Here is a 16,226-nt window from a genome sequence, read left to right on the forward strand (position 1 = left end):
GCGCACACCAGCCACTGCAGCATGCAGTCAGCGCTGGCCGGAAATGGGACAGGGCAGGACCCTGCTGGGGCTGCACTGGTGGACCAGCAGGGGGAGCGGCTATCAGCCTTGCAAACCCACCCGCATTATCGGCCACTGGACCCTACGCTCACTGCTGGTGGGCGGGCAGCTGGAGAGCCAGGATCCAGCCAGCAGCAGGATCCACCAGTACTGATTGGGCGGGGTGGGGGGAAACATGGGACAGTTTGCCCATTTTTAAGAAAAAATCGGTATACCTGCAGGAGGGCTTAAATATGGGACTGCCCCTTTAAAAGCAGGACTTCTGGTCACCCTACTTTTGCAGGAGTTTTCTTCTCCCCACCCATCTCCAGCCATAAAGCACTGTTCCCTTCATTCAGCCAGCCAGCCAAATTCTCCCCTGCTTAAAGGTGTGGTGTGGTTATTATTGGAATTTTGGTTCGGGTCCTAACCAAATAGTTTATGTAACCGAGGGTAGAATTTGGCCCAAAGCTTGTAATATCTGAAAACATTATGGCACTCCTCAAATCCTTGTCCATTCCATTTCATTCACAGTTGAGACATGTTATTCTTTATCATACACTGTAGTATATAGAGCTCCTACTCTGTTTGAAGTAATTCTGATAGTCTATATACAGCAATATGCAGTTACTGTGCAGGTGTCCCTATTGTTTTGTTGTGTGTCTATTGTGTTAGTGAGCTGCAATCCCAAATGCCAGGTTGTCGCAGCAACCTTCTTTTGCCTGTAGTCTGGATTGGATTTAAATTGAACTAGCAGATACAAGATAATATTCCATTAATCACTATGTCTGATGAGAATCAGAGCTTCTTTGAAATGCTGGGATCTATCAAGCACTTAATTTCAGTGTGCACAAACTAAATTACAGTTATTTTTAAATATCAGAATAAAGAGCTATTTGCTTGGTTTATGTTTATTTTAATCTGTTATAAAAAGGAAATGTAAGAACATTGTGAAACATTTTAACGTTACATTTTTTTTGCTCCCAATGCATCACTTTTACAAAAATTAGTTTTAAAAATTAAATGACAAAACCTCATGTTATATAACTTCCCTCGTCTCTGTTGACCTAGGATTTGCCTCTTATAAAGTACATTTTTATAAACTGAGTAGTCAGGTTTCTAGTAAAGGATTCAGAAATATACTCTGCGATAGCATCTTAAATGTATTAATTTTGGATTTTTTACCCTTAAAATATTGTGCTCATAAACATAATATCAGCTGATCTAAATATTTTGTGCAAGAGAATTAGAATTCAGGACCCCAACATACTCATAGTATTATGTGGTCCCAGCAGAAGAATACAGCCATATAAGTATATGTAGATAGAGACCAGCCTCTGGTGATATTTTTAAACAATTACTGTAAATCCTATAAAAAGAAAAGGAGTACTTGTGGCACCTTAGAGGCTAACCAATTTATTTGAGCATAAGCTTTCGTGAGCTACAGCTCACTTCATCGGATGCATACTGTGGAAACTGCAGAAGACATTATATACACAGAGACCATGAAACAATACCTCCTCCCACCCCACTCTCCTGCTGGTAATAGCTTATCTAAAGTGATCATCAAGTTGGGCCATTTCCAGCACAAATCCAGGTTTTCTCACCCTCCGCCCCCCCCCACACACACACAAACTCACTCTCTTGCTGGTAATAGCCCATCCAAAGTGACCACTCTCTTCACAATGTGTATGATAATCAAGGTGGGCCATTTCCTGCACAAATCCACGTTCTCTTACCCCCTCACCCCCCTCCAAAAACCACACACACAAACTCACTCTCCTGCTGGTAATAGCCTATCCAAAGTGACCACTCTCCTTACAACGTGCATGAAAATCAAGGTGGGCCCTTTCCAGCACAAATACAGGTTCTCACCCCCCCCCCTTTTTTTGATGCTCACTTTAGATAGGCTATTACCAGCAGGAGAGTGGGGTGGGAGGAGATATTGTTTCATGGTCTCTGTGTATATAATGTCTTCTGCAGTTTCCACAGTATGCATCCGATGAAGTGAGCTGTAGCTCATGAAAGCTCATGCTCAAATAAATTGGTTAGTCTCTAAGGTGCCACAAGTACTCCTTTTCTTTTTGCGAATACAGACTAACACGGCTGTTTCTCTGAAACCTGTAAATCCTATACAGCTAATCTGATTGACTACTGTTGCTCTGTGTGTAAAATATTGGTGACATTTTCAGTGGTGCCTAAGTGGGAGTTAGCATCTAAATAATTTTTTAAGATCTGGTCCTAAGTCATTTTTGAAAATGGGATTTAGGTTACTAAGTCACTTGGGCACTTCAGAAAATTGTACCCTATATTATTTCTGTCTTTTGTGTTTGCACTTAATAGTTTTACTATAAAATATTAGGTCGATTTACCTAAACATCAAAAATATTGCATACATCTTTTAAAAAACTGCATAGCAGATAAAACTAGATACATGTAATTATTAAGTGCAGTTTGAATAACGGTTACTGAAAATCTCATTGTGCTACAATTTTGCACTTTTTTATGTTATGCTGTTATATTTGTTTAATTTCTGTGTGGATTCTTCCTTCTATAGGTCTTAAACTTGCACGTTCTTGATGATGACATTCCTGAGCTTAATGAATATTTCCGTGTAACATTAGTGTCTGCAATTTCTGGAGATGGAAAACTAGGTTCAACTCCAACCAGTGGAGCAAGCATAGATCCAGAGACGGAAACTACAGATATCAGCATCAAAGCCAGTGACCATCCATATGGTAACAGTGATGGATTTTTGTTTCAAATAGTTTTGTTGGCTTTAATCTCAGGAGACGAAGAAGTTGCTCAACCTTGACAGCTGAGGACGCAGTATGCCTTTGTCAAGTTTGTCACTTACCAAAACAATAGTTCATTGTTTATGTACCCAAACTGAATGTTTTTAAACAATGGGTCATGTCTAGCCCCATGGAACATGTGACCTTTCAGATACCCTAGACAGGCAACTGAGGATTCCTTTGAATGGGCAAATCCTGAGCCGGTATAGTTTTTTCTGTGTAAAACCACGTCAGCTCTCCAGTATAGGGGATGTTTTGGGAAAGAAGGAGATGTGGCCAGAGCACACTGTACTCCAGTGAGCCTCACTGGCTTAAGGGCCCCTATAGAGACATTAGAAGCTGATCCAAATTAGAGTAGCACTTGAACTGTTCTGACTTGCATCGAGGCCAGTTCAGCTCCCTGCCAGCCTGGAGTTGGACAGAAAGAAGATGCATTAGTCACTTTTGCCTCACCCCTTCTGAACTCCTGCACAGCTGAGAATTTAGCCTGATGCTTTTACATATAAAATTGTAAAGTTGTATTAAGCAGATGAAGTTAGCAGTGCCAAAAAGAATAGTGACTATTAAGCAAGTGGATTGATGACAAAAGCCTTGCTCAGAACTGTCCACATTTGTAGAGTATCTTGAAGGACTGAGTAATTATTTTGCTAGTACATAAATAAAACAGTGTAGCAGATGTTTTGTTGAGGAGAATGCCTGAATAAGCAAGCTGTTTCTGAAAAAAAACCTGTCAAATCAAATCATTATAGGCCTGAACTTGTAATATGCAGTGCTGCCAAATGCATTCTGTTCCCATTGAGGCACAGGTACTTTGTCAAGATTCACTTGTGTATATTGCTTATTCATGTCAATGGGAGATGAGGGTACACAGCACTTCCTGGGAGATGCTTAAAACTGCATGAACGGTGCCCATGTTTGTATTCAGATGTTTAATTTCAGACCCTTCATAATAATGTTAAACATTGTAAAACACATTACATTATAGAAGGGTTTTTCATAGTGCAGGTAAAAATGTAAATTATTGTTTCTTGCATCTCTCAGGTTTGCTGCAGTTCTCTATGGGGTTGCCTCCTTGGCCCCATGATAAAATGATTCTCCCAGCAACCACTGTGCCCCATATTACTGTTAAGGAGGAAATTGGACACATTAGCTTATTGGTAGTTCGTGCACAGGGCCTTCTTGGAACAGTTATGGTGGAATACAAAACAGTGTCACTGACAGCATTCAGTCCTGAAGACTATCAGGTATGTGGAACAGACTGAAATAGATGACTGATTCTTGTTTGCAAATTCAGGTAGACTTGTGTGTCTCAGGTATTAGAGCTTTCTTTCCATCTGTGTGGTTTTTTTTAAATGTTCAGAGAGTCTTACTAAACAAACCATTTCACAGTTCGCCCATTGATCATACCATGAGAATGGTGAATGTTCAAGTTATAACGTGTTTTGTACAAAAACAGCAACAAATATTCCGGTGTCGTCATGTTCATATGGTAAATTAGTTTGTTTCCGTATATGGAGCTTAGATTTTCCAGGAAGTTTTGCCAAAACCCTCTAATTTTATGACTTCCCTTGTCTTGGGTCAGTGGGGTGTGTATTTCTCTATAGTGGGTGTTGGTTATTGTTGTATAGAGGTTTCAGAGTAGCAGCCATGTTAGTCTGTATTCGCAACAAGAAAAGGAGTACTTGTGGCACCTTAGAGACTAACCAATTTATTTGAGCATAAGCTTTCGTGAGCTACAGCTCACTTCATCGGATGCATCTCATGAAGTGAGCTGTAGCTCACGAAAGCTTATGCTCAAATAAATTGGTTAGTCTCTAAGGTGCCACAAGTACTCCTTTTCTTGTTCTATAGAGGCTAATTACTTCCAGGATGCTCCCAACTCCTGCTGCCCCAGGAGTGATAATTTGAGGTTAACACACATTTGAGATACCCTAATGGAGCAGATTAAGGTGATATTTGATAATCATTGAGTGTCACTCAAGGCTGAGAATAATTAGCCTACAATTAGCAAGCCTACAAGGGTGTACATGCTGTACATATTTAGTGGAGGAATACAAACCCTCTGATGCTCACACACAGGTTTGTTCTGCATTTACACTAGAACTGTCTTCCTATAGCCTGGTAGTTAGAGTATTCACCTAGGAAGTGGAAAACCCAAGTTCAAGTCCCTGATCCAACAATTATTTATAAAAAGGAGAGAGACCCATACAATAATATCCCAGTGGCTATGGCACTCTCATGAAATTTGGGAAACCTAAGTTCAAATCCATTCCCCACAACAGAGCGGGGTGGGATTGAACCCAGATCTTCCACCTCTCATCTGTGTGCCCTCACCAGTCGATTAAAAGTTATAAGGAAGGCAGTACCATTACCTCTTTTTCTTCCTTGAGCTGTTTTGTGAATCTAGTCTTCCTTTGCTTTTGTTAAAATGCTCAAAATTGAAATGAAAAATTGAATCATGCTGAAACAAAACTTTTCATTTTGACACTTCTGAAACATTTAGATTTTTGGTTCAGTTGAAAAATTTGGCGTCCTTGACACAAATTTGCAAATAGTTTCAGGTCAGCTGAAACTGCATTTTGCCCAACTTTCATTTACACAGGTAAGCGTACCCAGGTGAAAACCCAATTTATGTGACTACGTCTAGATTGACTTGACTAAGTTGAACACACACAGAAGTGCACTTAGGTGCTCACAACTATGAATTTGAGTCTAACTCTTTCTTGTAATGAAGGCGCAAGAGAATTATGTGCAACTTTAAGATGCAGACAAAAAGGAAAAAAATAATTGGTTGTATAAATAGCAAATTTCTCCAATAGCAGAATGGAAGTCTTTTTTGCTGCAGTGAGTTCATACTGATACAATGAATAGACTCGAACAAAAGCATAAAGAACTTTTTTATATTTCAGAGTATTGCAGGCACTTTGGAATTTCAGCCAGGAGACAGATACAAGTATATTACTGTTAACATCACAGATAATTCTGTCCCTGAACTGGAAAAAGCTTTTAAGGTTGAGCTACTGAACCCAGAGGGAGGAGGTAAGACTCACACATCAACTCGTTGCCTACATATGCACAACCTATTTTAGGCACTGAGGGCTTATATACTTAAATACTGCTTAGAAGGTTAATCTTCCATGGTTGGAAATTTTTTCAAAAAGAGAGACTTAAGTTTAATTTTTTTTAGCAAATCTTCAGTTAATTCATTAATTTCATTGCAGAAAACAGCCATACCTCAGAGAAACTTGGACTGGTTGAATGCTATTAATCAACTGGATTATTGCTGTGCATTAATTAGGTCACCTAAATAAGTGCTTTTTGTTTGCTTTTAATATAGCTTTTTTGCTTGATGATGAGAATTAGAATGATAAAAAAGTATTAACAGGTACATGAAAAATCATCTGTCTCAGTTCAACAGTTTAAAAGTATATTAAAAATAATAATTAACATTAGTCAAACAGAGCCAGATTAATCCCTTCTGACACTTACTTGAAGTTAGAGAAATTACACAAGAGATGAATTTGGCCCATAGTTTATTCAAATTGGTTATAGTAGTAAAAGGCTACATGGTTGGCTGAAGGGACTATGCTGCTGTAGACACTTGATGGACAGTTGTTTGATAAACTGAAGGATCTGTGAGAAGCTCAGGGAAACTTATACTAGAAGGTGCTTTCCCCAATCAGCTCCAAGTTCCTCTACTTCCTCCACCTGACTCACCCAGACCACCCACAGACCTCCATTTCTTACACATCTTTGCTTTCTGGAGATGGTGCTTGTGGCACAGGTATGGAAAATACTGACTTCTCTCTCTCAAAAAAAACTAGGATAACTTCAGTCAAAACCCAAAAATGTTTGTTTGAAATGCTGTTGCAGTGCTTTATGGGGTTGTAGTTCGGATACCTTTATGCTCTCATTTTGTTCTATGAAGAAAGCTCTCTGTATGAACCTACATCTCCCATGATGCACCATGAAAAAATTTGTGTAGTTGACAACCAAACATTTTTATTGAAAAACAGTTTTGACAGATTAGCTGAAAATCTTAGTTTAAAGCTCCAATAGACAGACACCTTCTAGTACAAACCTCCTTGTTCCTCCTCCAATATCTCTGAGTGAATACACCCAAAGTAACTACCATCCAATAAACTGTATGGATTCTGAAGAATGTCCTGGACATTTCCTTTTGTCCTTTTGTTAACAGCACAACAAACATAAACATACTCTCTGAGGAAACAGGTTTCAGAGTGGTAGCCGTGTTAGTCTGTATCAGCAAAAAGAACGAGGAGTACTTGTGGCACCTTAGAGACTAACAAATTTATTTGAGCATAAAATTTCATGGGCTAAAACCCACTTCATTGGATGCATGCAGTGGAAAATACAGCAGGAAGATATATATATATATATATACACACAGAGAACATGAAAAGATGGGTGTTGCCACACACACTATAATGTAATGAGAGTGATCACTTAAGGTGAGCTATTATCAGCCGGAGAAAAAAACCTTTTGTAGTGATAATCAGGATGTCCTTTTCTTTTTTCTTTTTACGAATACAGACTAACACGGCTGTTACTCTGAAACCATTTCCAACAGTTGACAAGAAGGTGAGAGTAACAGTGTATATTTCCCCATGCTTATTCCCCCCCCCCCCCCGCCCTACTGTTATTCTCACCTTCTTGTCAACTGTTGGAAATGGGACATCCTGATTATCACTACAAAAGGTTTTTTCCTCCGGCTGATAATAGCTCACCTTAAGTGATCACTCTCATTACATTATAGTGTGTGTGGCAACACCCATCTTTTCATGTTCTCTGTGTGTATATATATATATATGTTTCTACTGTATTTTCCACTGCATGCATCCGATGAAGTGAGCTGTAGCTCACGAAAGCTTCTGCTTAAATAAATTTGTTAGCCTCTAAGGTGCCACAAGTACTCCTCGTTCTTTTTTCTGAGGAAACAGTAGCAACTAGTCAGTCATGTCATCATTAATTCTATTCCCTTTTAATTCTACTTATCAGTTACAAACCTACACCACAGTTTGTGATCTCCTTTTTGTTTACAGCTTGAAGTCCTGTCTTACAAACTTCCTTCATGCTATTACCACCTAAAATACTGGGCACCATTTCACAATAGCTCTTATTATCAATCATCAAACCCTTAATGGCTAATGGTCAAAATTGATTTCCTCATAATTACCTTCAGCGTGATCATTTTAAATATATAAAATGAATGTGCTGTGTATGCTATTTCTGGCTTTGATCAGAGAACACGTATGCTTTCAAAGCCAAATTGGATGCTTTGCAGGAATATTCCCCTATTTTTTCCTTTTGTCTAAAAATGTTTAAAGTGCTTTCTGTCTTCTCTGTGTTATAAATGTATATATGTGTATTGTGTGTCTTTGTGTGTCCTCTTGAAGTTGCTGAGCTCTTTAGAAATGATGGGAGTGGTAGTGGTGACGGGGACTTGGAGTTCTTCCTGCCTGCTGTCCATCAACATGGTAAGCATCATGGTCTATCCTTTGTTTCTTAATTCATTACTGAAATTTCTCACCCTAGTCCTCACTCATTTGGATTGGTTATAATTGAATTATCTCTCTCTCTCCCTCTCTATGCATTTCAACATAAGCTGAATTTCAATGACTATCAGCATAATTATTTACTCTGTAGAAAGTAGGAGCTTCCGTATAGTTAAGCTTGCATCCAAATTCCTTGTAAACCCTTTTGTTTTGTTCCTTTATGAATTTGACTTGGAAAATTGGTTTGGCTGAATATTGCTGCATTTGCTCTATAAGCAAAACATGCAGAAAATCTGTTAAATTGCATATAATTAAAAAATTGCCCTGCTTTGATATTTTGACTCATGCTGACATAACTTGTGTTCAAACTTTACAAAAAATAATTAATTTGAACCACAAAATGAAGCCAAACCTGAAAAATGTTGTCCGTTTGTTTAAAGATTGAAAAAGTTTTGAATGCTTTTTCTCACAATTTGTCATGTGTATGCATGTCTGTGTTGCCTGGTTCAGTCCAGAAGCAGAAGTGTAGAAATACAGTAAACAAGCAGGGTCTATTCTTGGAGAATTTCCAGTCTCCCTAGAAGTCAAAATATCCTGTTCGTGTGAGACTTCCAACCCTGTTTTGCAGACCCAAGAAGTTTAGAGAAGCATCCAAACTACACTAAACTTATCCAAGCCAAAAAGTACAAACCACTTTATTCATCTCTGGCTTTGAATTTCCCCCCTCAAATATATGTGTGTGTGTATACACATACTTAATGGAGCTCCCTGTTGTATATAGGATTTATTTTTCCCTTCCTTCTTCTGAAAGGGTTTCTCAGATGACCTAACTACTGGCTTTGTACAGTATCACAGTTCTCTTTCTGCCCCCCTTCTCTCCCAAATCCCTCTGTGATAACACCTTCCCTTTAACTCTTTACTACTTTCACTATGTATTTTCATTAACTGTGCTTCAGAACTCTGGTCCCTCGTTCTCAGTCACCCTACATTTTCTCGGTACTTTTCTGTCACTTTCTCCCTCAGGATAAGTGGGTCCTTTCTTGTTGACTGAAGCATTCCAGCAGAATGGGTGGCCAGCACTGCAGTATTGAAACTAGAGATCCTAATTCCATATTGATGTGTGGGTTTTTTTTAACATCACTGTTTAAACATTCCTATTCAAGCCAATAAAGGAATGATTTTTTAAATATGCAACCATCATTATGTATACAATTGTATGTTTAACTTGCACATGCAACTGTCATAGTTGGGTATACGCATTAGGTCATTAGTGCACACATATGGCCAGTTAGATGTAAAAATGGCCATTTGCATGTTTAGATATGAGTTCTGTGCATAATGGTCATAACTATGCATGCAAGGTAGTTGTGTGATGTTACACATAACAGTTTTGTAACTGGGTCCTAATAGTCTCTAGTAATTTTAGAACCAGAATACTTTCTTTGTTAAAATTGTCATCCAAGAAATAGCAAGACGATTTTTATGAGTATGCACACAAAAACATCAAAAGATTTTCAAAGATGACTAGGTGATTTAGACACAACTCCATTAATTTTACTGATAGTTTTGTGTCTAAATCTCCTAATTTACTGAAAAAATCTCATTCTTTGCCTTTATAATGTAGTTGAAAAAATAAGACCCTGACTAAAACAAATGCATTATCACATCTGGATTTAATTGCATTGAATTTTTTAGTACATTTCCAATAATCTCAATTTGTTAATGGAAGGAGTAGAGTTGTAAAACTGAGCAAACTCTTCTGTGGGCATAAAATGCTTAGATATAGCGTTTACCTCCAATTAGGAAGCATTCATGCAGAAAATATTCTGTTCATTGTTCCCATAGTACACTTCTTCTTTTAGCTTTTGATTTAGTGTAACTGAAGGTACTGAAAAACTAATTCAGCTTTCTTGGAATTTGTACCTACAGCCAGCCTGGGAATAGCATCCCACATCATAGTGACCATCGATGCCTCTGATGATGCTCATGGTGTGTTTGAGTTCAGCGCTGAGTCGCTCTCGGTCAGTGGGACAGAACCTGAAGATGGAGACAGTGTAATTGTGCTTCAGGTCACTACACTTCGCTTTTCATCTGTTGCTACACAATCCTCGTCTATTATTTCTTTCATTAGGGTTTCTGTGATCCTTTATTAAGGGTTGTAGACTTGTGGTTGTAACTTGAACAAACTGTACATCCTTTTCATAATGCTTAGTTAATAAATTACTGACAAATTTATAAGGTCAAATTTATGATATCAGTTAACAGATATTTTAAAAACAGAATTTCATCGTCCACTCAAATATTAGGTAGAGTAGAACCTCAAAGTTACAAATACCTTGGGACTGGAGGTTGTTCTTAACTCTGAAATGTTCATAACTCTGAACAAAACATTATGGTTGTTCTTTCATAAGTTTATAACTGAACATTGACTTAATACATCTTTGAAACTTTATTATGCAGAAGAAAAATGCTACTTTTAACCATCTTAATTTAAATGAAACAAGCACAGAAACAGTTTTCTTACCTTGTCATTTTTTTTTAACGTTCCCTTTATTTTTTTAGTAGTTTATGTTTAACACAATACTGTACTGCATTTGCTTTTCGTGTGTGTGTGTGTCTGCTGCTGCCTGATTGTGTACTTCAAGTTCCAAATGAGGTGTATGATTGACTGGTCAGTTCTTAACTCTGGTGTTTGTATCTCTGAGGTTCTACTATACTAATCTCTTATTAAAGAAATGGAATTGTTGATGGTATAAATTATTTTCTTACATAAATATTAAAAGAGAGGGTGACAAATACAGAAGATGGAATGCAGCCTAGCTGTGGCAGTAACGGTTATAGATTTGCAATAGGGATTCATATTTAACCCATCATGTCACAGTTTTGCAACTCTTTCAATAGATTGGGATTCTGAGAAATATCCTTTTTCCTCCCCTTTATAGTACAAAAATATTTAAATTTTCACATTTTGTGCTTTAGGTTGTCCGAAATCAGGGGGCCTTGTCCTGTGTCACTTTGCAGTGGATCATAGTCTGTGATCCTACTGAAGATCTGATCTCCACCTATGGCAATATAACTTTTGATATAGGGCAAAGAAGAGCAAACATCACAGTGCAAGTCTCACCTGATGAGTATCCTGAACTGGATAAGATGTTTTCTGTTTTGATCATCAATGTTTCCAGTGGTCGTCTTGGAATTCGTACTAATGCTACATTAACTGTTCTAGCTAATGATGATCCATATGGAATTTTCATCTTTTCTGAGAAAAACAGACCAATCAAAGTTGAGGAAGAAACCAAAAACATCACCCTAACAATAGTACGATTAAATGGTCTCCTGGGTACAGTCATGGTAACATACAGATCCGTGGGTGATGATGAAAAGTCACCCTATCTGAAATCAGATGTTGCCAGAGCAACACAGGAAAGAGACTATATACCCATTTCTGGATTTGTGATCTTCAGAGCCAATAAAAGTGAGGCTAGCATAACTCTTCCTATTTTAGATGATAAGGATCCAGAGAGATCAGAATCTGTGTTTGTGGAGCTACTCAATATTGCTTTGGTGGAAAGAGTGCAGGATAGACCAAGTAAGTGCTTTACACATAAATTGCATGCATTTTAGAGACTTGGTAATTGCAGTAAAATTTAACTGATCAAATTATAGTTTGCTTTCCTACCTAAAAATGTATTCATTTAAGAGATCTCTGTGTTACGTTTGGTGTTCTGGCAGTGTATTACCTTAAAATATTCCTTTGTCAGGATGTCACTGAAAACAATATGATTGTATTTCTTGTCCCTTTTTGTATTATTTTAACTGAGGCCTCTCTGGCCATGTAAATTACAAGTTTGGCTGTGAGCAGGAGGTTCTGTTGATCAATCTCATTATTCTTGAGAAGCATAGCATAGTGAAATGACCAATTAGAGATTATATTGCATGCTGACCTTATACTTTGCTACTTCATGAACTTTTGCCTGTTTCTTTTAAATATAGAAAATGCATGCTGATCAGCCATTCAGTGATATTTGGGAGACCATAGACTGATTTGCTCTTCACAGTTCCCAAGCTTGTCTAATTAACTCTCCTACCCATTCTTGATAATCAGGAAAGCTTCAAATATATCTCTGTGGGGAGAGTCAACAGTTATATATATTTCATCATAAGAACCACAGAAATAATACTCTGATAGAGATTGTAGTGTGATTGCTACAGACCCGATAGAGAAATGAATGAATAAGTAATGATTTGGCACTGTCCCATCTTTTTGAGAAATAGGCTGATCATGTATACCACTTCAGAGGCTGTGATAGAAAACTCCTGCAGTAAGATATCAAGCTGTGCAGTTCAGGATTTATTGTTATATTGTAATTTCAATAAACGGTCTAAAAACTTTTATTGAGTGAGGTTGTGAAGTGTACTCTGTCCAACTATAAATACTTTCAGTAAACTAGTTTTGTTGAAGAATGGTGGTAACTGATAAGATACCATGAAACTCACTTAAGTTTCTGAGGTCTCCTGTAGGTATACAATAAAGATCCCAGACTCTCTCTTACCAAGTTCCTGTTGTATTTCAGTTGTGAATTCTCCTCGCCTTGGACCTAAGGGTGATACAGTAGCTCATATAATTATCCATGCCAATGATGATGCTTTTGGAACACTTCAGCTCTCCACTCCAGCTGTGCGAGTTGCTGAAAACTACATTGGACCGATCATCAACGTGACCAGAGCTGGAGGAATATTTGCAGATGTTTCTGTGAAGTTTAAAGCTGTGCCAATAACTGCAACAGCTGGTAAGAAAAGAGAATTGTAAAAATACACATACTGTGTCAAGGTTGCAATCCGATACATAGCATATAGATTCATAGATACTAAGGTCAGAAGGGACCATTATGATCATCTAGTCTGACTGCCTGCACAACGCAGGCCACAGAATTTCACCCACCCGCTCCAGCGAAAAACCTCTCATCTATGTCTGAGCTATTGAAGTCCTCAAATCGTGGTTTAAAGACTTCAGGGAGCAGAGAATCCTCCAGCAAGTGACACATGCCCCATGCTACAGAGGAAGGCGAAAAACCTCCAGGGCCTCTTCCAGTCTGCCCTGGAGGAAAATTCCTTCCTGACCCCAAATATGGCGATCAGCTAAACCCTGAGCATATGGGCAAGATTCACCAGCCAGATACTACAGAAAATTCTTTCCTGGGTAACTCAGATCCCACCCCATCTAATATCCCATCACAGGCCATTGGGCCTATTTACCATGAATATTTAATTACCAAAACCATGTTATCCCATCATACCATCTCCTCCATAAACTTATCGAGTTTAATCTTAAAGCCAGATAGATCTTTTGCCCCCACTGCTTCCCTTGGAAGGCTATTCCAAAACTTCACTCCTCTGATGGTTAGAAACCTTCATCTAATTTCAAGTCTAAACTTCCTGGTGGCCAGTTTATATCCATTTGTTCTTATGTCCACATTGGTACTGAGCTTAAATAATTCCTCTCCCTCTCCGGTATATTCTCTAGCAAGGAAAATCAACAGGAGTAATGAGGCGCTTACTTGAGTAGTAAAGAGTAATAAAGAACATAGGCCCTGTGCTGTATGCCAGCAGAAATAAATAGCATTTTAGTTAATAGCAATTATTAAAGAAACTATTAATGGATATATGGTTTATATGACTGTCAGTAATACACAACTGCTTTATGAAAAGGGCATTGTCATTTTAGAGTCGAGCCAATTTAAATAAATGAGTTAAAAGCAGTTTCAGGATTAAGATCACCATCCCATTTTGGGCTTTTATAGATCCACATTTTACTATTTTAAAAACTGGTAATCTCTCCTGGTGTTGTCTGAAAAATCCAAAGAGACAGTGGAAACTGTTTAACTTGGACCTTGATCCCACAAACTTTTATTCACATGAATAATCCCATTAAACTAAGAAAACAAGACAAAGAAAGTGAAACACTGGAGAAATATGTTCTCTTTACTCTCTTTCAGCTGTAGTAAACTCTGATGTTACTTGTAACAGTACTAGGGAAAATAATTCCATGCAGATTTTTAAGTTGATCGTCATCTTTTATGTAAACATTATAGTTATATTATTGCTAAGGACTTGTCTTCATTGCAATATTAGCTCAAAGCTATAACTCAAGTGTTGCCCCTAACCTGGGGTCCACACACACAAGATTCCAGCTCAAATTAAGTGTTAGTTTAAGCTTGAGCTAGCTGATCTGGAGAGGTGTGTGTGTGTGTCTGTGTGTGTGTGTGTGTGTGTGTGTGTAGGCGGGACAGAGTGCTGCTGAAGCATAAGCTAATAATTCAGTGGGTAAGGGGATGTAGCAGCTTCAATTACAGCAACTCATCAGATGCTAATCTAATCACTCTGCTAAACCAATCGTTCTGTATAGCTTGAATGGTGTTTTCGCAGTGTGGTCATTCTTACTTGAGCAAGCAAATGGTTGCAATCTGTTAACTAACTCCACTTGGAAAAAGGTGCTTCTGGTCACCAGTGCCACCTGGAACTCCAAGAGCAGTTGGCAATGCAGACACAACCCCAAACTGGAAACCACTTTGATAGAGTGGGCATATCCCATTCAACAATGGGATTGGACAACACCAGCCACTGTCTCCAAATGTTTCCCCCATTTACCAGTATAATCTCCATCTTGTCCAAGCTGAGCCTCAACCATTTCTCTGCTGTCCAAGCCACAGACTCCACCTGACACTAGAAAAGCAAAGTTACTGCATTGTTTGGGTTTGCAGAGAAAGGAGTTTTATTGGGTGCTGCATGCAACCACGATTGGAATAACAGCATGTAGGAATTGTGTATAAAACATTTCCTGAGGTAACAACATAGTTTTTCTATGCACAGGTGAAGACTACAGTGTAGCCTCATCAGATGTTGTCTTACTAGAAGGGGAAACCAGTAAAGCAGTGCCAATTTATATCATTAATGATATCAACCCTGAGGATGAAGAAATCTTTCATGTGCAGCTGCTGAATCAGACAACAGGAGGAGCCTTGCTTGGAGCATTGACTCAATCAGTCATTACCATTGAGGCCTCTGATGATCCATTTGGATCTTTTGGTAAATTTGACCCATTTGAATGTCTTTACTTTTTCTTCTTTAACAAATCTGTGTAGACATGTTGTGGATGTACTATATCTTCCAGGGTGTGCCATGGTCTCCCTCTTAGCTGTGCCATCACTGTGTATTGTGGAAAATACACGCTGGCCAGGGAGCCTGGCCCTGAGGAGAGAATGGGTGCAGGAGGCACTCTAATTACAGCTCCCATGAGGCCCCATGAGGCTCAGTGGAACGCTGTTTAATGTTGAACCAAACCAAAATGAAACGTTTCATTTCGATTAAAATGAGAATGTTTCGATATAACCTAATGGAAATTTTTTGAAATTCCATGGAAAAACTTTGATATTTTTAGTTTTTATCCCATTTGGGACAAAAACAAATGTCCAGAATTTCCAGCAGGTTAGAAATCCTGTTTTGTTTTGTTTTTTGATCAGCACACCTCACCGTGAACCTGGGGTGGATTTAAACCAGTGACCTAGAAATGAAAACTCTGTGTGCCATCACTAACCCCGTAAGCCATCCAGTCTACTGCGTTACTAAATAGTAAACCAATATAATGTTTAAACAACTGGGAGTTGAAAAAATCACATATATAGTGGAAGTTATGTATTACTGTTTTCCATGGAATTTTTTCCCACCTCATGTGCTATCTTTACAGTAGAACTGATTGAGAGAAACGGGGGGGAAATTATGTGGGAAAAAAATCAGCATAATTTTCATTCTGCAGGTTTAGAAAAAGAACAAAGTTTGTGCTCATTTGAAATTTTGTATGAAAATTTGTTTTTAAATT

General features: G+C 38.3%; 1 protein-coding gene across 1 annotated transcript in view; it reads left to right on the plus strand.

The window, feature by feature from the left end:
* ADGRV1 (adhesion G protein-coupled receptor V1) overlaps positions 1-16,226 on the plus strand; it is a 421,530-nt gene that overhangs the window by 79,207 nt on the left and 326,097 nt on the right. Inside the window, exons 23-30 of the mRNA XM_074952844.1 lie at positions 2,597-2,777; positions 3,876-4,078; positions 5,744-5,873; positions 8,252-8,332; positions 10,280-10,419; positions 11,330-11,939; positions 12,925-13,140; positions 15,221-15,436. Coding sequence (XP_074808945.1) covers positions 2,597-2,777; positions 3,876-4,078; positions 5,744-5,873; positions 8,252-8,332; positions 10,280-10,419; positions 11,330-11,939; positions 12,925-13,140; positions 15,221-15,436 — 1,777 coding nt within the window. The remainder of the gene's footprint in view (positions 1-2,596; positions 2,778-3,875; positions 4,079-5,743; positions 5,874-8,251; positions 8,333-10,279; positions 10,420-11,329; positions 11,940-12,924; positions 13,141-15,220; positions 15,437-16,226) is intronic.

This window comes from Natator depressus, chromosome 5, assembly GCF_965152275.1.
Source record: "Natator depressus isolate rNatDep1 chromosome 5, rNatDep2.hap1, whole genome shotgun sequence".
Classification (NCBI taxonomy): domain Eukaryota; kingdom Metazoa; phylum Chordata; order Testudines; family Cheloniidae; genus Natator; species Natator depressus.